This window comes from Echeneis naucrates, chromosome 4 (assembly GCF_900963305.1).
Source record: "Echeneis naucrates chromosome 4, fEcheNa1.1, whole genome shotgun sequence".
NCBI classification, from domain to species: Eukaryota; Metazoa; Chordata; class Actinopteri; order Carangiformes; family Echeneidae; genus Echeneis; species Echeneis naucrates.
The window spans coordinates 3,723,983-3,747,964 of NC_042514.1; the positions used below are offsets into that span (position 1 = coordinate 3,723,983).

The 23,982-nt window shown below is 40.9% G+C and overlaps 2 protein-coding genes across 5 annotated transcripts; one reads left to right on the top strand and one right to left on the bottom strand.

Annotated features, from left to right (window-relative positions):
- Nucleotides 1-1,378: 1,378 nt before the first annotated feature.
- mindy4 (MINDY lysine 48 deubiquitinase 4) lies at nt 1,379-11,155 on the top strand. Of its 3 annotated transcripts, none has more exons than XR_003840687.1 (18): nt 1,379-1,570; nt 1,846-1,965; nt 2,048-2,259; nt 2,351-2,624; nt 2,725-2,969; nt 3,074-3,126; nt 3,249-3,358; nt 3,443-3,559; nt 3,672-3,763; nt 3,941-4,042; nt 4,300-4,363; nt 4,682-4,747; nt 4,855-4,922; nt 5,040-5,103; nt 5,531-5,692; nt 6,621-6,801; nt 7,910-10,093; nt 10,241-10,305. XR_003840687.1 is itself a non-coding variant. In XM_029500955.1 (18 exons), the coding sequence occupies exons 1-18, from the start codon at nt 1,511-1,513 to the stop codon at nt 10,287-10,289; spliced, it is 2,118 nt and encodes a 705-aa protein (XP_029356815.1). In that variant the 5' UTR covers nt 1,379-1,510; the 3' UTR covers nt 10,290-11,155. The 3 variants fall into 3 exon arrangements, 2 of the variants coding, with proteins under 2 accessions (XP_029356815.1, XP_029356817.1); XM_029500955.1 differs by having other exon boundaries at nt 10,015-10,093; nt 10,241-11,155; XM_029500957.1 differs by lacking the exons at nt 7,910-10,093; nt 10,241-10,305 and having other exon boundaries at nt 6,625-6,763.
- A 3,597-nt stretch (nt 11,156-14,752) lies between these two features.
- Nucleotides 14,753-23,633, bottom strand: alkal1 (ALK and LTK ligand 1). 2 transcript variants are annotated; one of them, XM_029500678.1, is made up of 6 exons: nt 23,498-23,633; nt 22,821-23,100; nt 20,658-20,711; nt 20,073-20,156; nt 16,700-16,769; nt 14,753-15,301 (listed from the first exon to the last, which is right to left on the bottom strand). In XM_029500678.1, the coding sequence occupies exons 2-5, from the start codon at nt 23,089-23,091 to the stop codon at nt 16,705-16,707; spliced, it is 474 nt and encodes a 157-aa protein (XP_029356538.1). In that variant the 5' UTR covers nt 23,092-23,100; nt 23,498-23,633; the 3' UTR covers nt 14,753-15,301; nt 16,700-16,704. The 2 variants fall into 2 exon arrangements, with proteins under 2 accessions (XP_029356538.1, XP_029356537.1); XM_029500677.1 differs by having other exon boundaries at nt 16,696-16,769.
- Between the last annotated feature and the right edge of the window lie 349 nt (nt 23,634-23,982).

Below are 23,982 nucleotides of genomic sequence, written 5' to 3' on the forward strand. Positions count from 1 at the left end.
CAACATTAGCAAACAGTACTGTGATACTTGCTTGGTATGGAGCAACATGCCAGTCTTCTCTGTGGGGTTGGTTTACAGTGATACAGGACTTTGTAATGGTGGCAACATACTGAAGGAACAAAACAATTTGAACTTGTGTACGCCCTAATTTTCAGTGAACCTCTTTAAGTCCAGAGAAAGTGTTTTTTTTTTTTAAGTGCAGTATATAAACAATTTTAATATCTTGATTTTTCTTGCACCAACCCCCCTTTTGTCTTTGAGTTGAATGTAATACTCTTGATACAGTTGTGTTCATTAATTTGTGCTGAACTGTAGGTAGCCGTTTTATGGTTTGATAATGAGAATAAAAACATAGGCTAGCCTGAATATTTGTCACATATTATAAATAAAAATGTTTTAATAAAAAGAACAAATGACAGCATTTTGTGATGTTTCCTATTGCAGAATTGTTTAAACAATTGGAAATAGAAATTTGTTGGGAATGCTTTCATCTCCAAAGAATGCCTCTTTAGACTTTTGCTGCATTAATAATTAGTTTTTGCCATTCTTATCTCGTAGTGTTTTATTTTATTTCAGATTGTGCATTTTTCTGCCTGAGTTGCATAAAATAAAATTGGTGCAAAATAACTGCACCATTTATGCATGACATGTTGTAAGGATCAGCAACAGCAAAATCCAAATGTCCACCATTAATTTATTACTTTTCACGTCATTTCATTCATATTGCCTTGCAAAGCCAAGTGAATTCTGAACCCCAAGCTGGTTCTCTGAAAATCTCCCTGAGGCTCTTTATCGACATGATGAAGTGTGTGAGATTTGGTTTCAGCCAAAATCCCATCCAAGAGTTAATGCTGTTCCTGGCGACGTCAGGTTGCATAAATTCCTTTTTGTTAGCAATTCAACCAAAACGGAACTTCCCTTCTTCCCTCCAGTAAAAAAAAAAAATAATAATTGAAAAAAACAATAGGCAGAGAAATTCTTTAATAAAACAAATATTAAAATAAGAATCAGCTTCCTGTGCATGGACAAACAATGAATTTGAGTCCAGCTCAGGTTTACTCTCTGTGCACAGAAGTAAACAAAGAAGTACAAAAACTAAACTTTACTTGAATGATCATACGACGGATTGGAAATGTTTAAATTTAACAAACATGTCAATCTTACTAAACTTTAAATACAGAAAATTCAAACACACATATACAAGAATTTAAGCATGGAGCGTGTTATAGATTATATACAATAACAGTAAATTTACTGGATGAAATGTTTCTACTCACATTAGAAAGTACAGGCCGCCATCTTGGAATACGTCATCCACCGAGCGCCTACGTAGCGAGTAACCGGAGCGACAGGCGTCACCATGGAAACGCAGGTTGCGAAGCAGCGAAGCCGACGAATCTCCGCAGTTACTCCGATCTGTAGTCCGCAGGGACCGGCTCCAACAAGTCCTGGAACCCGGTGTAGAGCCGGGGTTTGCACCGAGCCTGAACTCGGTCAGCCGGTTACGGTCATGGTGGTCTCCGTGGAGGAGGTCTCTTCCTCCCTGGTGAGGGAGTACCTGAGTCGGAAGGTAAGTTAGCTAACGGCAGCTAACGCCGACATGCTAAGTGCTGGATAGTCTGTTGGTCAGCGGCTAACCGCTAACACCGCTAGCTTTAGCTCCCGTTTAGCCACGCTAGCCAGGATTCGAGCAGAAAACGATAGCTTTAGGGTTAGTGTTAGCCGGGAGGAGCATCACGTTTAGTTACAGTATGACCAGGAAAACAACAACAACAACTTACTCCCTCGTCCCAAGCTCGGGCAGCTCTCATCTGTAAGGCTGATCTCGGTGATGTTGATGTGCAGGGATTCAAGAGGACCATCGCCTGTATGGATGAGGAGAGTCCCCGCACAGAGGAGAGCATCAACAACAGATCACGGCTGAGGCACATCCTCAACATGGAGGGTCTCTACAGAGAGAATAAGGTCAGTGTCATCAGCTGGAGTTTGGCCTCTGTGTGGGAAGGTAACGCAGACGGTCTGCAGCCGAGCCTCTTTGTCATTCCAGGTCCAGAGCTCCCCCCTTAAAACATTGCTGGAGATGATTGTAAAGCATCACATGGCAGGCCCGAAGAAAGACAAGATAACTAGCAGATCTCTGCAATCTGCTCCGGCTACCAGCCCACCTGCTTCTCCTGCAGTGACACCAACAGCTATGAACGCCTCTAAGACAGGAGGTGGCACAGCAGCCTTTGTTAGTAGCAAACACAGCAAATCGAGGTAATTCACAAGCATTCACTGCCAGACACCTCTTGCTGTTTGGACCTTTTGAAACTGGTCCACACGTACACAGTATTTTTCCTTCTCACAGGTCTGATGTAGAAGAAGCTTCCCCTTGTCACCTTACGTATGCCTCATCAGTGCCAGAAACAGACAATCTGTCCAGCTATAATAAAACAGGTTGCTGGGCCTTTCAGCCAGGAGACCCTAAAGGCAATCCAGCATTGGCTCCTGTCCAGGACAATGACAACTTCAAGAGAAGAGAGCCAGAAAAAAAGACATCCATCTCTGAGAGCACTCAAAGGAACAGAACTAATAGGATTAGACGCGGAATGATGGCTGGACCGATAGCAAGTACACTTCAGGTACTGAACTTCTAAAGCAGTTCTTAAAAACATAGCGATCCTGTATTATGACGTTCTTGTCCTCCATTGATTTTAGACTTTTTTTTCTTTCTCTCTTTAGGAATCAAACAAAAAAAGGCAGAGTCGATGTGAAGAAGTGCTCTGGCCGCCGCTCAGAAAAGAACATCATCACAAGGATTCTTGGGATGGACGTAGTTCAACTGGCTTTCATGCAAACAGCTTGGAAATTAGTGTAACTGAAAGTGACTGTGTGGGAGGAGAACAAGAGTTTAAAAGCGCACCAGCGAGAATGCAGAGTGGAAACAGCTTTGAAACAGTACGACAGCATTCCCAAAAGACAGGAAAGTAAGGAGCTGTGAAATGTTACACACCATATTCCACTGACCGTGTCTTTCTACTGATCTCAGGAGTTTGCTCCTAACTTTTTGTATGTTGTGTCGTCTTCTTAGAAAAAAGACCAGATCAAATGTAGCTGAGTTGGGTGTGTCTGAGCTGGTTTTAGGTAGGAGCTTTATATGTCATAATGCAGAAAATACTAAAAGAGTCTTCATCTTTTCCTTCGCTTGGCAGTTGTCTCCTTTCCTTTGTTTTGTCAAAGATGATTCTGTGTGAAAATCTTTCCAGATGATATTGATGATGAGGGGGATCTGCAAGATCTCACCAAAGTGGCCCTCCCAAAAACCATGGCCGAGTACAGCTATACAGGCCACCAGATGGACCAACACACTGCCATGGTTAGTGATGTGCACCAATGCTGGGGACAGTTTTTGTTCAGTTGCATTTCATTTTGTGTGGCCGTTATTTTTGTTTTTCTCCAGGAACTGAAAGTGCTTCTTCTTGGTTCCAGTCTAAATTGTTTCAGCGTTGAGTGGAGGAATCAGGGCTTTACATTCTCGGAAGCGCATGACCTGAGATACGGAATTGTGCAGAAAAAGGTTGTCTCACCCAGCTTCCGGAAATCCACGAATCCAGCACACTGATTTTCATACCGTATCATGTGTTGTACTATTGTGTTTTATGTTCTTTGTATATTTCTTAATTTTTTAGGGTGGTCCATGTGGCGTTTTGGCATCCATCCAAGCCTTTGTCCTAAAGAAACTACTGTTTGAAAACACGGAAAACACTAATGAGGGCCTTGCGTATGTTATCCTTCAGAGCTCGGGGCTACTTTAGTTATCTGAATGCTTTCACAGCTGTCAGTTCACATCAAGGGGGGTATTGTAGCTACTGCTATGTGTTGACTCCTGCTTTTTGGAATTAACTGCATCATAACCCCATACAACCAACTTTTCACTAAATTGTCGCTTTGTACTCAGGAGGTTAAGGCCTTTCAGCAACACCAGAAGACAGTGTCTCGTTTTAGCCATGGCTGAGATCTTATGGCGAGCTGGTGAGGAAAAACAAGCCACTGTTGCAATGTAAGATCTTCATCCGTTCCACGCAGATGTAGAGTAGAACCTCATTACCAGTCAAGAGGGTTTAAATACCTCATACTTGGGGCAGTCACTGCCATCCACCATCATTAAACTGGGTTTAGGTTGCATTTAGAAGCCAAGTGATCAATCACCCTTTTTATCTCTATCTGTACCTGCAAGAATCATTAATCTCAGAAATACCTGGTCAACCTTCTGCTGCAGCTGTAGCCCTGACTAAACCCATCTCTTCTTATTAACAGAAGTTCAGGAAGAAATAATTTCACCCCAAGAGGACACTACAAATCTGAAGGAGTGCTCGAAAAGGTATAGATACTGTTCTTTAATTCAGCTTAAGTTACAATTTTGGAAAACGTAGTTGAATATTTAACAAAAATCATATTGCACATTGATAATTTTAGTTTTTCTTCATTATTACCATCTGTGGTAAGAATTAAGTACTCTGTGCTGCTTTAATTCAGATTAAAATGAACAATAAAATTAAAATGTTATATCAATAAGTAGCATTTTAAAAATCTTCATCAGATCATTATTATTATTATTGCTGGTGGTATTCAATTTAGAATAAAGCTTCTATTTTCAATGCAATGTAAGTTATATTTTGTGCACATTTGTTTGTTGCAGTTAACATACTTCACTGTGGATAACATCATGGACCTGCAGCTGCTTCTAGAGCAGCATATTGATCAGGTGAGAGACTCGCTGTTGTCTTTTACTTTGCCACATTGTAAATTGACAAAGAAAAAGTTTTCTGTTCCAATGCAGGGGTTTGTTTGTTTCTTTCTTTTTTTGCCCAGTTTGAGACAAGTATGTTAGGATGTATTCTGATGACCATATCTGCCATTCTCTCTCGATCTATTGAAAAGTATGTGGAGCCTTTTTAAAAACATTACTCAACAAATTGAGGAGTGTAAATCCTGACAATCCAAAGTAAACAAATGTGCTTCCTTCTTTTTTTATTTACTTGTGTATTTTTTTGAAGAGTGAAAGAGGATATGGACATGCCCACCACCACACTCATTGGAGCCCATGGTTACTGCACTCAGGTTTGATTTCATCCAAATAGGCTTGAGGAACTGGGTATTGTGTTTGTTTGTGACTCAGATAATAATAAAGCTGTTGAAATTTCTCTGGTGACACCGGCATAAGAACTTCATCATACTGAAATAGTTGTACTACATGCTCTCCCAAGTCTGCTTTCAAAGTTTTCAACAGTTGCCTCACAGCCATGTCATCTCTATAATTCAACAACTGCAAGTAATTGTCCCTGAAAAAACAAACCAAGCATTTTAAAATCTGCTGTGGTTACACGACAGATGTGCCCGTCGAATGAAGAGTTTTTGATTGCACATGACATATGAATCTTAGTGAGACACACACAAATATTTTTGTATTGTTCCTAAACTATGTAAAAATCGTGCTCTAGCACTGACACAACCTTTTCTTGTGGTAATGTTGGTATGCTTTCACCAGGAGCTGGTCAACCTGCTGCTCTGTGGCAGAGCGGTTTCCAACGTCTTTGACAATGACATGGAGTTAGACTCGGGCAACAGCACCATGACTCTACTGAAGGGAATCAAAGGACACTGTGACGTCGGCCTGTTGTCCTTGTTTGAACATTATAACATCTGTAAGGTGAGCAAAATCTGCCCACCACTGACCAACTGGATAGTAGTCCGACTGAGGTCGAAACGCAAGTCCTTATGGGACATTCTTGATGTTTATTGTCAGCACATCTGTTCAGCTAATGGCCTTAATATGCCCATAATGACAGAGAAGAATGTTCTTAAGAACGGGGTTTTAACAGCTAGTTAAGAACACATACACATCCTGTGAGTACCTACTTCAAAGTGGTTCACATGAACTAGAAAAAGATCACTTAAGATGACTCTGGCTGTCTCAAATTGAGGCAAAGTTACAAAGTATATTTACCAAATAAAGTGCATTATGATCACATGTGAATGTCCTGTGAGTTTCATTTGCGGAAGAATATATCTGTCTTCAGGAAACACTGATTAATTGCACATTTTTGTCCCAACATGTCCAGTAATTCAGTCCAGTAAGTTGTTCAATTGGAACTGGATAAAACACAGAAGGTTAAAAAGAACCCCACCAACTCTGAGCAACTAGATATTTGGTGGTGTTTACCAGAAACTGTAATAAAGAGGAAATGGAGTTAAACCGAGTAGTTTAATAGCAGACGGGCTATTGAGCGTGGAAATACTTTTCTTTTTCCTCCATTCCGCCCCCACCCTGGAAGACGCTGGGCTTTTTTTTTAACAGTGTTGAATTCCAACCTTGCATTATGCCAACCACAATCATTTATCACACTAGATACAGAACAGTAGGAAGGGATCCCCCTAACTGGTCTTTGTGAAAACTGATGATTCTTCAATTCCACTGAGCTGTGGCATTTTCAGGATTCGTGTAATTTGAACACCAACTCACATGTACAGCATAACTTCACGAAACTATACGACTGATGTGAGTAGATTAAATTTAAGACTTTACTTAATTTGCAATGAAACGACATACTTCTTTGTTGTGTTTTATTCTATCTAAGGTAGGAGCTTACCTGAAGACTCCCCGTTACCCCATCTGGGTGGTGTGCAGCGAAAGCCACTTCAGTGTGCTGTTTGGCCTGCAGAGGGAGCTGTTGACCAATCCAGACAGAAGTCTGCAGTTCGACCTCTACTATTATGACGGTCTGGCCAATCAACAGGAGGAGATCCGCCTCACTGTCTGTAAGTAGCATCACTTGTCTTGAACTCTCAGCATGTGAGGTTAGTTTTTTTTTTTTTATGTTGTTTCTGATAATCCTCTAATCCAATCAATGACCATTCAGAAAAAATAAGTAATAGAGGGTTTTTATGAAATATTTGGAAAAACAATGGAATTTGAAAATATTAAATTCCAATTGCAATTTATGGAGAAGTTTTGGAAAAATGTAAGAAGTTTTAAGTCATGCTTCGCGAATACCTGTAGATGTGATATGGTTATGAGTGGGCTGCTCCTCAGCCTGCCTTGGTCGAATACCAGCTAACGTAAAAGTGCTTAACAGTTTGTGGGAACCTTATGCTCGCCCACCAGTTTCCCAAAGCAGCACATCCTCATTTATAACTTTAAGCCTCACTAAAATTTAAACAGGTGAGTGATATAGTAATTAATTTCAGTACAGTTGTCGTGATGGAGAAAGTTGAATCTACATTGGTTCAACAAAACTTAAATGTTTGGAAATGAATGGAAATCAGTCACGACTCATGACGTTATGTTGTTCTGTGTGGTGTCATGGCTAACTGTGATCTGAGCTGCAGTCTGTGCTTTGATGAGATCTAAATTAGCAAAGTACCAGGAAAAGATTTAATAACGTCTGATTCCACTTTGATAAGAAAAAGACATGGCTTGAGAAAGACCAGGACCCTTGACATTTAAAATGAGGACTGTCCATTAAATCTATGACATAATGCACGTTATCAATTGTCATTGTAAACACGATTAAGGTTCATTTTTACCAGTTCCATCTGTGTAATTCATGAGCACTTGTTTCAGTTTGACCGTTAAGCCAATACGGACCTGCCTTTTACACCAAGTGGCCAAACGGGCTCCGGCTTTTCTTCTCCCCAATGCATAACTTACTTGATGGACTCATAATAACAGTAATCGTAACTGGCTCATGATTTGTAGGAATAATGAGAAGTACTAACGCACTGTCTGAGTAATTAAAGTAGGACCAACAAGTAAGGTGAGGTTACCTTACTGTGATCCCTGAACCCTGACCTAAGTTTTTAGAAGCACCGCTTCATGCCATTAGATCTTCAAGGGCCAAAGACCTTCTGACCTGGTCTTTTACAGAGATCTGAGCCAACCCTGAAAGCCTTTCCTGGCTCATGGTGGACCTCAGGTAAGTCCAGGTTCAACAAGCTCCTCTCACCAGAGGCAACAGTGACAGGATGAGTGAACAGACACTGCACAGCAATTCATTTTGATTATATGAAGTAAAGTAACACCACATAAATAAATAAATCAGTGTCACTTGTTGTCTTTAGGGGTTCCAGATTCACTGTGAGTCTGCCATACACACTGATTGGTTGACAAAATAATTGTGCTGCATAAATAATGTTATCTGCTGTGTTCACACCCAAGTTTTATTTCATTGTATTTCTCAATAAAAACAAAACTATGATTGATCATGATATTGAGTTGTTGACATGATAATCGTAACCAAATTGTTAGACCGGTGAAGATAGTCCAACATCTCTTTGGGAGACACATTTGAAGAGAATCTGTGGATAGCTGCGCTGACTGTAATTCTTTCAAGATTTAGGCACAGCTTTTCCACCTTCCAGACATAATCTGTCATTTCCTGTCTGGAGAAAATAAAACCACACAGGTCGTAAATATACTGCTTCTTTGAGAACATGATATTGGTGGTGCTCATGGATAAATGCACCCGCAGAAGAAAAGAAATCCTAACTATAGAGGTCATCTGGTAAACTTTTCTTCTCCGTCCTCATATTGAAACTGCCCTGATGAGTTTCTTGTCCAATTGTCTCGTTTCTGTGTGGTACAAATTTAAAGTCTCGACCGTCTCTGGTGCTGCCTAAGCACCAACCTGCTGCTGACGCTGATTCCGCTGTCATGTCCTTTGCATGTTGTTGTGAAAATAAAACGTTGGTTCTGCCAGAGAGGGTTCAGGGTGTGAATCCTGCAGGGAGCACAAACCGACTTGGGCTGGGCGTGATTGTTGCTTCTGTTGTCATAGGACTGGCCTCAACAGTCAGAATTATTTAAGTTGTATTTTTCTAGTTTTTCCAGAAGCAAAACATTAAGGCCTGATTTGTATTTCAAGAGCAATACAATGGCCAATATTCTCATTTTAGATATTAGTGTCGATGTAATGCACTTTGGATTGGACATGCCTCCTTTATGATTGGATTACATTTTCCATTAATCCAATCTGTGCTAAGAAGTTTCCATCATTTCTGCCAAGCAGAACATTTGTATGGGTCCTTCAAGCCCGGCTTGGCTCGACTAGTCGCCTTATGATGGTAATGATTCTTTTGACGATATCCTAGCAGTGCCCCACCTCAGGCTGCTTCCAGTCTTGTTGGATTTGATTCATCACTGTCCTCTGACCCTCTTTTTTTTTTTCAATGTGTCTATCTCATATAGTTTGCATGTGGTTTTGAGAATGTATGGCCTTTAAGCTGACAACCTAAATACTTCCAGCTGCGGAACCCTTGAGTGAGTGCATTTTTGTGACATCTGCTTTTATGGAGTAAACCAGCCATGGCATTAGGCTACCTCCTTTTTATATTGGTGATCTCTCTATCTTATCCAGCATCTTCTGAAATGTCTGGTCAGCTGAGCTTCAGCATCATCAGATGTTGGCCGTCGTGGTGCTGAAAGAAGGTTGTCTTTGCTTTTCCATAATTGCTCCATAAGTCTCTATAGGCGATAAGCCTTTTGTACTTTTTGAGCAATTCATCAGCTCAATATTCTTGCAAGGCACCAGGTTTCCTCTCATGCAAGTTCTAGACAAATACAGATGAATTATGGGCTGCGAAGGAGACGAGACCGCGCACACTTGTTGCTTTCTTCATACATCATATAATTTATCCAACTACCTACCAAGTAGGGTTTTATTTTACATATGCAAAAATATCCATCCAGGTTGTCAGGTTGAAGCTAGTGCAGCGTAAGGTGGGGAAACGTTTGATCAACATTTGTGCGGGCTGCGTATACTGTACAGCTCACACTGTTTGGGAAGACTTTGGCTGACCCTCAACAGCAACTGGACCCAGAACACCAAACTTTAGTTTGGGTAATTTTCATTCTTATTTTTCACGTTTACGGTCAGTCATGGAAATATACATTTCTCCTTTTCACAGCCATCTGGACTGGAGCGTTTAGCTGTAAGGATGTCTAAACTGAAAATGTTGTTTTTTCTCCCGCAGCTGTTGGCAAACTGGACATGAGCTGCCAGGATGTTGACACTGTTCTCATTCCTCCTCTGGAGCTCTGTATCAGAACAAGGTAACATATGGACATCTTCCCACACTCAGTGGTATCTGCAGATCAGGGGAAGATCTTTTTTTTTTTTTTTTTTTTTTTTTTTAATGCTTGTTGTGTTTGACACATTAAACATGATGGTTTTTTTTGTTTTGTTTTTTTTTTAATCAGGTGGACGGATGCATTTGTCAACTGGAATGACACAGAACCGATTCTCTGATTCTGACATATTTTTCTTCCTATCATTTGATGTTCATCTTTATCTACGATACAGCCGTTCAGCATTACGCTTGTTTTCTCTTGCACGTGAGGCGCAGTGTTGGAAAAATTACGATTTCACATATCGCTGTCTGTCAAGTCTTCTGCTGTTGCCAATCATACATGAGAGCATGCAATAGCTTTGCTTTAGCAGCAGACTTGGATGAAAACGCTGTTGCAACTGAAATGTAAACTGGCTAAAAGACCTCAGAGGCCTTTTTATTCTCTACCTGTACGCTGTCTTCATTTTACTTTAAAAATGATTTTCCTGCCTATTGCTTGCTATAAGTGGAAAAAGATATGCTTTTTTTATTTTCATGTTAAAAAAATGTACAAAACACGTTATTTTTGTTAAATATTTTCACATCCTGTCTTAACAAATTTCATGTGCTCTTTAGATTCTTGTACAGTTTGGTTTGGAAACTGCCAAAAAGCAATTTGCAAACAGCATGTGCGCTCCTGAAACGAGGTAATCTGTTGGATTGTACTTGTTTGCATTGCTCCAATTATAATTCAGCGGCTATGAAGTTTACTTAAATTCTGTGTGTCAGTGTCAGTGAGAGGCAGACCTGATGAAGGCTGCATGTGTTAGTGGGGGTGACACTGAATATTACTGACACTAAATCACTGCCTTCACAAATTTTCACTTGACAAACTGCTCAGCCGGAAAAGATAATAAAATAAAGCCATATCTCCACTGTGTCGACATCGTGATGGTTCTTCTGTGTGCCGCTGGCATCTCTGCATCTCTGTGGCTTTAAAAACACAACAAAGCTGCTTTTACCTGCCAAAGAAAACATATAGAAAATGTAATGACTCCATTGTAAATAATTGTAATCATGGTTGACTTATTAAAAGGCTGAAAACATTTGTGCTTCTGCAGCCGTTATTATTTAAGCTGAAGTCGTCCTGCAGTAAATCCTCCAGGTTTCTCTGATCGTTTTCAGAGCTGCAGCCTGCGTCCGTAGAATTCTGTTGCATTATTCAGATCAGTCTTTTTGATTTTTCAGCCAAACCATGTTAATGTATTTGGGGTTGACCTGGCAAACTGGTGCTGCTTAGTTGGTTATCAATCCCACAGGTTTTACTCTGCACACACACACTGTCCACCAAAACGTCTTCACAAGCGAAAATCGCACAAACTAAAATTGCAATTATCTGAAAGCAAAAGAAACCCCAAATAAATAATAAATGTAACAGGTAGAAAATTTCAAGGATGGCCTTGCATTAAGTCGTTCACTGTATGTTTAAAAAAAAAAAAGAGTTGAATGTAATTGAGTAAATGTTAATGCTTTAAAGCATGAATTACTAAATAATGAATAGAGCAGATCTCGATGTATAATTCACGAGAAATGCCTGTTGATACGGACGTATAAAACACCCGTAAAAAGTAACTTTCTTTGCGCTGCGACGAATATTTGAGGCATTTATTTTTACCACATGATAAATGAACATTTACATAATCCTTAGATACAAAAAAAAATTTTAGCTAATAGCGATTTAACCCAACTATGTGACATATCAGGGAGCCAAAACAGATTCATTTGAGCGATGCCTTGCAGTTATCAGCCTTCATTGTTAGCCGTGAACACAGTGTGGGGCATGCAGAGGGGGTGGCAGGCAGACTTTTGCCAACACCTCCAGCACACGGGATCAAAGACGCAGCAGCTGGCGTGCAGACAGAGCTGGAGCTTCACTTCCCCTGAGTAACGTCAACCAGGAGTCCGTATAACGGATTGGAAGGTGCGGTTGGAGGGCCCGACGTGCATCTACGACATCTTAGCAACTGCACGTGATGAAACAAGAGATGCTGCTCTCTGTGTTTGATCCGTCAAAGTCGCTCGCATCTGTTTGGTTTTCATTCTGGCATGTTAGAGATGCTGCAGGAACCTCGCTGTGTTGCCAACAATTCATTCATCTTTCGGCTGTCAAATTCCTAATGGAGGCTGTGCTCGCTCAATGTATATTGCTGTTGACTCATAGAGGGATTTATTTTAAAAAAGACACCGGAGGATCCATGAATTAATCATCAGACATGGAGTGAATCAATGAACCTTCTGCAACAATTTTACAGCCATCAAGGCTACTGCGAACACTATAAATAAGGTGGCTCGCTTTAAAGAGGCCTTGGGGTCCAAGAAATCGGATTAAAGTGTTTTCTTTTGCCACAAAATTCTTCCGTGGATGGAGGGAACTCGATAAACGTCACAAGGAACCATGTTTAGGTTTTAGGTTATATGCTAGTCACAATTCACCCTGAATAGTTAGTGCATGAAATATTTTAATATGTTCCGAGAAGCTAACGAAATTGCTCAGTCATAAGAGGTGTTTGCTCACAAAGACTGGCCGTTCTTACTCACAGCTTCCTCGTGGGGAATAAAGGATAGATAAAGAAGGAAATTTGTGTCTGTCCCTGACTCCGTCTGTTTTTAAAGAGCTTTGATGAGCTTGTGGTTGAGACTTTAAGGGGTTTCCTCTCACTGTGGGTGAGGTTTAGTGCAGCAGGGTGCAGTCTGACAGGAAGGAAATGGCACGGCTTTGGTCTCTATTTACTATTTAATGCAGCAGCATCTCTCAGAGGTATCAGAGGAGGGATTTGGTGCTTGTGTGTAATTGTGTTAGAGCCCTCCCACACGCCGTCCCCAGTGCATCTTCTGTCTCCTCTCCTAATCTGTGCTGTTTGTCTCCAGATAAGTGATATCCTCTTCAGATTAGGATCTAGTGTCCCTGCCCTGCCCAGCCGAAGGGGAAAGGGATCCCCGGTACGTCCCCATGAGGTGTCAGCCGTATTTTTAGCCGCCTAATCCTTTTATAGCTCGAGCAGAAAACATCAGCCCTTTGCATTAATCGCCGCATGTAATCGTGATCGCAGTTGGCGTCTTCAGCTGCTGTTGTTTTCACGTTGGCATGTTTGACGTTTTTCAGGGTTCGGACGGAGTGTAAATTTCTAACAAGCGCTCTGTTTACAGGCTCCAGATGAAGGGGGGATTTGTGGGGCAGAGGAAATCGAACATTTTATGGCCCACATCTGAGACGAGACAAAACACACACCTTTGATCCAATTTCAGTTCAGGGCCTGCTGAACCGGCGGGCCCCCGCTAATGATGACACTGCAACAAGCCAAACTTTCTTGAAAAATGCACAATCCAGTGTAACAAAATGTTCCTGCTGAATCCGCAGAGACATGCTGGTGTGAGAACTGAGCTGTTGTAATCTTTGGCTTAGCGTGTACTTTCTTCAGAACCTAGTCTCTCAGTGACCCTTGGCGTGCCTGGCTCAATATTTCTTTCACTACCCAAATAAAAACAGCAAGACGAGCATTCCTCAGGGACATATCTTCATATGAGATGATACAACGAGAGGAATGTTAGATCCCGTTTATTTTGTCAGGAGTTTAGGCTGTGATGTTTGTGTAACGGTATTTAATTTAGAGCCTTTACAGAAACACACAACACTGACCCATGCCATTATTTGCCGTTAGAAATCAACGCCGAGGAAACGACAGCTCTGCCTGTTTTGATCCCTTCAAATTCTCACACGCAGTGTCTGCTCTGCTCCATTTACAAAGACCAAACGGAGAACATGTAAAATCTTTGGAGAGAAAGCAAAAACCTTTCTTGTCTGCTGTGGATACATGACAGGCTGCGTATCAGATTTCAGCCAGTTGACTCAGACTTGTAGCACGTGGGATGAAGCTCAAGATGTGTTGCACCAAGCACATTTCAGATGTTGGATTGTTGTGTAAAAGTTATTCTTCCTTGACTAAATTTGTTAGTCCTTTAAGAAACATCCTTCCAAAACAATTTTACTGAGCCTCTCCAAAGGCAGAAAGATGCTTTCACGAGGGAAATAAAACTGGGATTACTGCTTAGATTAAGGCAATTAGGAAGGAACAAAGAACTACAAACATTTCAGAACCTTAACCCATGTGTTATTACTTCAGGATTCCACTAAGTGCTTACAGGTCTTATCCAAAGTAGACTATATTCAATTCTGCTGAGCTTCAATTGCTCAACCATCTAAAAAGTCCAAGAGTCGAAGGAATCTGACAGCTGTGACTCAGTGTGCGACTGCCAGAGACAAACATCCACAAACTCGGCCAGAAATTTTGCAACAAACCGGAATCATAAATGTTACCACTTGCAGGGAGAAGGGAGAGAAGCCATTATATCTGTAAGGTGCTGAAAAACTTTGATGCGTGTGCCCAGAAAGGCAAGAAAAATGTATTCCTTCTGAGGGAAGTCGACTAAAAGCCACCGAACATCCAAATGCATGTTGCACCCAACAAAAGGGAATTTTGAGGTAGCAGTCCGTTACCCAGAATGCATCTGTTGTCACGCCCATTTTGGCTTTATATCCCTTTATATTCCCTTATATCCCCCCCCCCCCCCCCCCCGCCTTGTTTCAAATAAGACTAAAATACGCTCTGCTTCAATAATCTTTATTGTTCAATAATGCCAGTGTGTCATCACCACTGTTACCATTCCATATGTCTCATTGTCAACAATCACTCAAGTGCCAAATTAACTGTAATGAATACATTTATGGAGTGTGGGGGAAAAAAAAAAATCTTTCAGACCAGCTTCACAATTTAATATTGGCATCATATGACGTCATATGTGAGGAGAGAGGAGAAAAAAAAAACCTTCCCCTCTTTCAAATATAACTTTTCTAACCAAAACAATCAGATTTTTTTTGATGATTGCGTAGTTATATACATACCCTTTCAATAAATAGGTGTATTTAATATTAAATTAATGTGTCCTTACAAATATAAGGTAAATACAGATACATTGAAATAAAAAGGAAAATCCATTCAAAAACAACCAGCAACGTCCATCATCATTTTCAGTAATGACAACAAGTACAACAAAAATAGAAACACTATAAACACATCAATGTTCATATGGACTGTTGTGGATTTGAAGGCACTTCCTTGGCAACACATTGATCTCTCTTCCATTGTATCGGAACCTGGAAGGAAGAAAAACGAGTTAAATGAGAACAATTTGGATATTTTAGAGAATTCTTTTTCCATCTTCTAAAGATGGCCGTTAATTCCACGATGTCAGAGTGACTAAGTTATGAATCTGAATCTCTTTGATATACATCCATCGTAATTCTCAGAACAGCGCGAACAAGGATCTTATTATGTGATTCACTTGAGGAATGGACTACCTGAGAATGTGTCAGCCCCCTCAATTTTCTAATCACCATCAGTCTTCCTGCACAGAATAGCCACTTGTGTGGACACGCTCTTTTCACAGCCATCATTTACCTAATTGCTTGGATTGAGAGCGCGTGCTTTTACGCTTGTTGGATTTCGGATCAGACGGCAGTGAACACTTCAGGCCTGCTGTCATCTGAGATAATCTGAACAAAGGAATGACTATGTCCAAAATCACTCTACTGACGATAGTCCACATTTCTCCTTTGTCTTCAGAGCGATTATATGTAGCTGTGCGTACAGTAAAGTGTCTCAGCTCCGTTAACACAACACCACGATCTGTTACTGACAAATTTGTGTTCCTTTTCCTACTTTATGGCTGAATGTGCATCGTTTGATACGCAATGCTTTGCCTTAAAGAGGCCATTCATTTAGTCTTTCTCCAAAACTCCCTGGGAAATAGTTGTGGTTGTGTCTCGCTTGCCAAGACCTTCAGCCAACACTGTGCTCAAAATACAACTTCAATCTGACGTCTTTTTACAACCTGATGGTCATCAGATAAAATGCTTTCATGGCTGGTTGAAATTTCCAGCCGTGGTGTTAATGCCCATTTTATTAAACAGTCTATGTGACTAACTCTGTGCTAAGTGCTCTGCAGGATAACAAAGAAAACTGACAGTGAGAAGTTCTGATGGCGGGGTGAAATGACCAATGTTAAACACAGTCAGTGTGCTGCTGACAGCTGAATGTTGTGCTGTGTAGTTTCCTGAGGTCGTGTAATGTATGTTTCATTTTGAGTACTTACGTTATTTTGTGTGTGGATATATTTGATTTTAAATTTGAGTTTTTGTCTTATTTTTCTTGAAGGGTGAAGCCGTGTCTCATCTTATCTTAGATTATATAGATCTTCCTTTTATCGTGATTGAAGCAAAGACACGTTTCTGTGCAACCACTCTAGATTAACAACTGTTCCTGATTATACAAGTCTCATTCTTTATCTGTACTTCAGAGACGGATAAATCCAACCAAGCGTATGAAACAAATTCCTTTTTTCCCCCCAATAAATGTGTCTGCACAAAACTAGTCCCACACCGACATCGAGACATTGGAGGAGGCTGAGGACACAGTCTCTGTTTGTGTATGAACAGCAAATTCAGAAAAAAAAAAACCAAACAAAAAAAACCAAAACACTTTTACTCACATACAATATCTACGATTGCATGCACAGTGGACTCATTGCTAATCGTGTTAGCAATCTTGCACATCTTTTGTAATCTGGAAAAAAAAAAAGAAGACAGAAATAAGCCATTAACATCATGACAGTGAAAAATGAACTTTTGAAGTAACACATCTGGTTCAATGTCAGGTTGACTGGTACTCCAACACGCACTGAACGCTGAATGGTATTTCACACGGATCGAGCTCCCTCCCTCCTATTTCTCTGCATTTCTCTGTGTTTCCCTGAATTTCCTCTGCGCCTCCTCCTCTTGTTCGCCTTTGTGTGTGGGTGTGAGTGTGTCTGGGAGCACTCATTCGCTCTCCCCTGCACCTCTTGCTAGTCATCTCATCACCTCACAGTCCTCCTTCGACTCGTTGCCAGATTGCTGTCACGGATATATTCTTGGCTGCTTAATTCTTGTAGTGCTTCGGTTGATTTAGTTTGAGTTAAAGTCTGAATGTGGCAGGGATTCCTGTGAGCCACCTGCACTCAGGTTTCACAACCTCCAGCAGCCGCGGCCGCCTTCTCTTTTAATGCCAAAGCAACAAAACGTCAACACAAAACAATCGGGCCACGTTCATTCTACCGAGACCTTATCGTTCAAGTGGACCAGCTCCTCTTTTTCAAATGCTCGAGTTCATTCTTGTGTTTTCATCTTTTATTTGTCTTTTTTTTTTTTTTTAATTTGGATTTGTCAAGTTTAACAGACAGACAGACTGGCAATACAAAACAAAAAATAGATAAAAAGATGAACATGACATTACAAAATACAGTTACAATAACATGATTTCTGATCGTGGTAATGAGGTATTTTACAATATATAACCAAAAACCGTGAAGAGTGGTTTGAATCTTCATTCAATCATGTGTAATTGACAGAAGGTTGACATATATTGTGGAAGACTTTTCCAATTGCATTTGCAGTTGTTCACTTCTGACAGCCACAGTTTAAGTGGCAGACGCTGGTCAGATTTCCACTTTGTCATTCTACATTTTTCAGCTATGGCCTTATATGTCTAATGTTGCTGGAACATGCAAATTTCTCTGTTGTGGGACAAATAAAAAGAGTACTATCTTATTTATCTCCTGACTTCCTGACCCCTGGTGGACCCTGATGTCAATCACAGGGCAGAGTTCAGCAGCAGCCAACAACCAACTCCGTTTAATCACGCATAGCTTTTCTTGCTGATCGAATGGCAGGCATGGGAAAGGGATTCCCCACCTTTTATTTCTCATGTCCAGGTTGTTGGGATGAGAAGAAAATGTGATGATCGTGTTCAGAGAAAAGAGGCAGCTGAGAGATTACTTGGCCGCTTAATCAGTTTGACAAAGCGCTGTTGAGTTCATGATTTTGGCACCAGAGAGCATTTGTGAGATTACAGCTATATCTTTTCCTGTGGGAATGGCAGATAAGTTTTAAATGATGACTTTGTTGGTTGAGATGAGACAGAACTTCTCATTTCCTTTCCAGTCAGTGAGACAAATATGATCTCTGACTGCCTCCGAGTCCTCCACTCCCATTTCCAATCCAGGCCAGCCCCAGTTCTAAAAGTCTACTAAAAATCCTTCCATTAGCACATTTATGGTCAACTTATTGCTGCTTGTCAACCCTAACCCTTCTTCCAAAATGTCAGGCTCATCTGCTCCATCATGATGAGGGGAGGTCATCACAAGCTGCACCTCCAAATCCTCTGCTCCTAAAGTGTCCCCTCTTACTTTACCCTTCAAGCTCTGATGGATGCAGGAACAGACAACAACTGAAAGAGTGGCCATGGAAAAATATATACTATTATTAATCTCTCCTCCTGTTACCATCATCTCAGCCAAAAGACTCCATTCTCTCTACGCTCTCTACACTCAGCGGACTTTGTTCTTGGATAAATTTAATTTTGCTTTTACACTGTCGAGGTCAGAGGTCTCTGGCTCCAGTCTGGAGTCCGGCATGTTTTAGATGTTTCCTGCTCCAACACACCTGATTCAAATGATCAGCTGAAGTCTGATCAGGAGCCACTCATTTGAATCAGGTGTGTTGGAGCAGGAAACCTCGAAAACATGCAGGACGGTAGCTGTCCAGGACTCTGGAGACCTCTGGTCTAGGTACATTTAACCAAATGCCCTGTCCGTCCACCGAGAAACCGAGCACTCTGCCTGAAGTACCTCTCCCATCTATCTGCAGCCTGGGAAGTGAAGTCCCATGTGAAGGAGGCGTAGCCAAAAAAGTCTGAAGTGGGGGGGGGGTTCCTCCAAACATACCAACCACTACTTTTCTGACACACCTTGACCTTCAATGAAGAACATTTCTGGTGGCCTTCCTCTTTACCTTCTCCAGCCACAGCTAGTCTCTTGCCTTTGTCTGCCACCTTCTCCCTCGTACCATCCCATCCCATACAATCAATCATGCTCTCTGATATCATCAAGTTAAAAAATTAGAACGAGAAACGAGCAATAAATATTCCAGTCAACAATTATTGCATCATCTCAAACAGATGTTTGAAGTCTGCTCTGACCCAGCTGTTATCTGTATCTGTCCATCATGTCTCCTGGTTTAAATCAACCTGCCTATTAATATCACAGCCAGACAGCAATAAAACTGCTTTAGCTCAGTGCTGGGGTTGTGATGCCTCATTAACAGCATCAAAGATACAGCAGGCAGAACCAAAAGCGTGGAGGCTCTGCATCGTATTCACTCTTTCCATGGTAAAGGCAACTCTTCTAAGACAGATATTCATCTGAAACAAGTTAAACTTGTCTGCAACCATTCTTCAATGTCTGTTTCCCGTTGTGCTTTTAATTCCCAAACGTAAACATTCAAAAGACTTGGGCGGACTGTGTGTTTCTCTGTCAGCAGTTCCCACCCTGAAGTTCAGGACCTCTCAATCAGTGCTCACAAATATGGGAGAGCAAATTAACAAGAATGGAGAAAATAAATAAATACATCCCACTGCACACATTTTTCATAATATTAGCTGGTATATCAAACTATTTGGAAACCACTGCTCTTTTTTTTTTTTTATCAGCTACAAAAGGGAGTTATCATTAGTTCTTATCTCTGTCAAATCCTGAATATACACTCGTTGAACCCTACATGTCCTTATATAACATGAAATTGCAATAAAAAAAATGTTTAACTGGTTAAATACGCGTCATCAGGAGTTCAAATGTGGGAGGAACATTATGGCATAGTTATGTTTTATCACTTAAGTTAAGCACTGGGCATGTGACCACACTGATCGACCGGGTCGAACGGCCGATGAAGCGTCGCTGGAAATGCATTCACACAAGCCCAAATCTTGGGGTGACAGATAAGACAGTGAGCATTTCAAAATAGGAGCATCATGGGATGAAGCAGTCATACGTACATGCTGGTGTTGAGCAATCCCTCGTGTTGTGATAAAGTCTATGAAAGTGTGTTCTGCACTCCGACGAGAACTTGACTGGTCCCGCTAAATAGGAAAGATCAGAAGTCAAAATTAGGAAAGATTTTAATTGATTCTTTATTTTGTCTTAGTCTGTTGACAAGCACAGCAAGTGTGTAACATCAGTAACCAACTGATGGAAATGGACAAAGTGTGACAGACATGATCAGAGAGTCGGGGTTCAGCTGGCCTCTGTGAACGGAAGAGAGTTTTCACTCATAATCACCAAAGTTTAAGCTTCCAGATTTTCACACCCATAATGAAGTCTACTCGTTGGTCCTGAGACAAATAATAAGCTTAACCCTGCACTGGCAGCCCTACAGCTAAGCTTCTGGCCCACAGCAGCACCAGTGTTTAGAGAGCTTTTTATGCCTTAATCATACCGTATCCTGGCTTACAGGAATGAAAATGATTTTCGCCTTGGGTCAACTGGAGACTTCCAGCCAAAACGTGGGGAAAGTGCCGAATATGCTCTAAAAGATGTCTGGATAAAACAGCAGCAGAAGAAAGTTGGGGGGGGGGGCTTACCTGTGAAATGCTGAATGAATTTGCCTTTCAGGTTTACATCTCTAGGAACAATTTCTGGAAGAGAGAGTGAAAAAAAAAAAAAAAAAAAATCACTGTTAGCTTGTGAATCAACAATCATTTCACGACAACAGAAGTTACAAAGAAACCGTAATGGGTGTGATTGCCAATGATAAAGTCTCTCCTGCAGCTTTCATTATGGTGCAGGAAAATGTTCTGTATAACCACATTATAGTAAAATATACAGCTTTAATGTCCTCGAAGGCTTGAACATCAAAGAAAATAACATGCACTCACGGCATCTTACATGTTCATTATCAGAAGCAGCCAAAGGTAATGAGCAAAAAACGACTTCACAGCATGTGAGGCTGTTATTATAAAAATAATCTTTACATAGAGCACGCTTAAGGAAACATCATACAGTCAGTATTTCTGCTGTGTTTTACATCCATCCTTTATGGAGATGTGATGACACTGGAGGCATTTTGTAAGGTCTAGACAGACGTCAGGTAACTCTTCAGTATCCACACAAGCAACACATGCAGCTGTCTGATAGAACACTGAGCATGCTAACAGGCTAAAGAGATTATTGTATGGGGGTTTAATGCTCATCAGAATAAATCCATGCAAGTCGTTACAGGGCTAACATTACGTTACACCCCAACCCTGCAGCAACATGTAACGCCACAGTGCCTCATTAACGCAGGAAGACGAAAGACAACAACTTAATTCACAAGTCATCACAGGAAGTTATTTTAAATACTGTTAGGGTCCAGATTTAAATTGAAAACACACCAACCGCAAGGATAAACACAAGAATTTATCATTTGTATTGTTAAAAGAGTTATGGGCATGCAGATGTGCCATCTGACCAAAACCTGGATGTGGAAAGTTACTTCTTGTGGCTTTCATATAAACAGAAAAAGCCTGGTACAGATACATCTCACTTCACTTCTGTGTTACCGTCGCTGTGTCTTTTGGAAGAAAAACACAGTGCCAACTTTAGGTTGAATGCATCAGCGAGCTTACGGCTGTATCTTCCTTCTACCTTCCTGCTCACTGCATCTGAAGCATCTATCCTTGCATGACCATGGATCTCTGGTAGTGTCACACGCACCAGTTGCTAACATGCTGCTTTTAATATCCTCAAAAAGATAAATTCCATCCAGGCAGTGGTCCGGGAAAGGTACTTTTCCAATTGCATAAACTTAGGCTGAGACTTTGAGCTGCATGATGCCCGGACAACAACTTTAAAGCACGATATATTAATCGTGATAGGGGAGAGGACCTGACATCACAGCATCCAACACATCATCTTCATAAACTCCTATGCATGTACCAATCCTGTACTGCACTCTAAGGAAAATCTATTGGATGCTGCGATAAAAAACAGCCACAATACATGAAAGGGATTTCTGGATACCTTTTCGTTAATCAAGTCTGACCTGGAAAATTTTTCTGTCCCAGATCACTGATAATTGAAAAGATGTGGCGTTAACTGGCTTAAATCTGGACATAATGTTTTATTTAAGTAAATTAATCTAGAGCTACAGCAACCATATCCTACATCTCAGCACAATTTAGTTTGAGGAATTAAATAATGGAAGATGAGTTTCAGTGAGACTGACGCTCGGCTCATTGTTTCATAATTATGGTGAGAGATGCTTTCTGGGGATCCCACAATATGTTCACTGTGTGTGTGTGTGTGTGTGTGTGTGGAGGGGGAGGGGGCCGCCGTTCATGTTGAAGATTTCCCAATGAATCACACTGAATGAATCATTCACAAGTCTGATGTGACGTTGCCCCTCCTACAAGAATTCATAGCACCTATTGACGTCTCAACGCATCAGTCAATCACAGGTTGAGCGATTTAGTGAAGACACGTGGGGAAAAGGTACCGCTATGAAAGAGGAACACCAAACACAATACATGTGACATTAACCTCTTCGTCCTCATGCAAAGCAGACATCTCAAATAACCACTTGGACTTTTGAGGACAGAAATAAAACTTTGATTTTCTTTTCCATATTTCATTGATTATCATGCGTACACCAGCTTCTATTCTTCTATTCAGCCAACTAAATAAACATTGACAGCTGTCCCCAACAGTAAAAGGGGGATTATGCCTTCATCATCAAGGCCTAAAAATAAATCTTATCAGCTTACCTTTGAGTCTACTGTTATCCAGCCTCGGAACATAGAAAGGCTTTTCATGGGAGGAGAACTTCATGTCTTGGGCTGAAGTGAAGAATCCACTGCTACACCGCCTGGGAACGGGTTTGTCCCGTTGCTGGCTGTCTCTGATAACCTGTAAGATTAGATCCAAAAGGGTCCTTCTCTCTTTCTGCTTGACCTCTTTGCTGTCCATACACTGGCCCGAGGTGATGAGCAGAAAGAAGATAGTCAAAAGTATGTGCCATTTCCTCTCCACCTGCATAACTTCTGTCTGAAAACGTGCAAATAAGTTTTGTCACACGGGAGTTGCATGCTGTCTGTTAAGTCAGACAATCACAAGAAAAAACACTTTTATTCTCGCCTACAACACAACTAAACACTTTGCATCATGCTGAACCTAAACTGATATCTCAGCTTTGTCATTTATATCTAAGGTCCTCCAGATTAGACAAAATAAAAAAAAATAAATAAATAATAAAATAAAAAATAAAATAAAATTAAATAATAATAATTCTGTCAGAGATAACCTCCATGCATGGCTTCTAAAAGTGTAATCAGTTATCAGAAAACAGTCTAAGAAGGAGTCGAATTTCATGCAGATTAATATCTGAGGGGAGAAAAAAAAAAGCCAAAACAAACAAATGCAGTTAATCTAACTTTACACTTACTAGTTTGGGCGTTAAAGATGCTTATGTCCCGCAGAGTGGACACAGTTGTCTTGAGCAAAAGCTTCCAGGCGTTGTCTGTAGTTCCGATGGGAGAGAGAGAGAGAGAGAGAGAGAGAGAACAGCCAACAGATTGTGCTCACCGCTGTCTTTCTTGAAATAATGCGTCCCTATTTATACGAGGAGCCACCTTCTTGGAGGTAATACAATCGATTTCGAGTGGGTGGCAAAGCAATGTTGACATCTTCAGGGCAAATGTCTTCAGTGGCATTCGCTCACTTTTGGCATGCGCCCCTCCTTTACGCACAAAAATCACCACCAGTGATAGTTTTAAACGGGCTATAAAACTTCAGATATAAAAACATCCCCCTTTTTACAGAGAGAGAAAATATTTAACGCCTAAGATGTACTGAAATTTCCCATTGGAAGGGAAAGGGGGAGTGTGATATAAAAAAAATAAATAAAAATAAAGGCAAAGACGGTGGCGC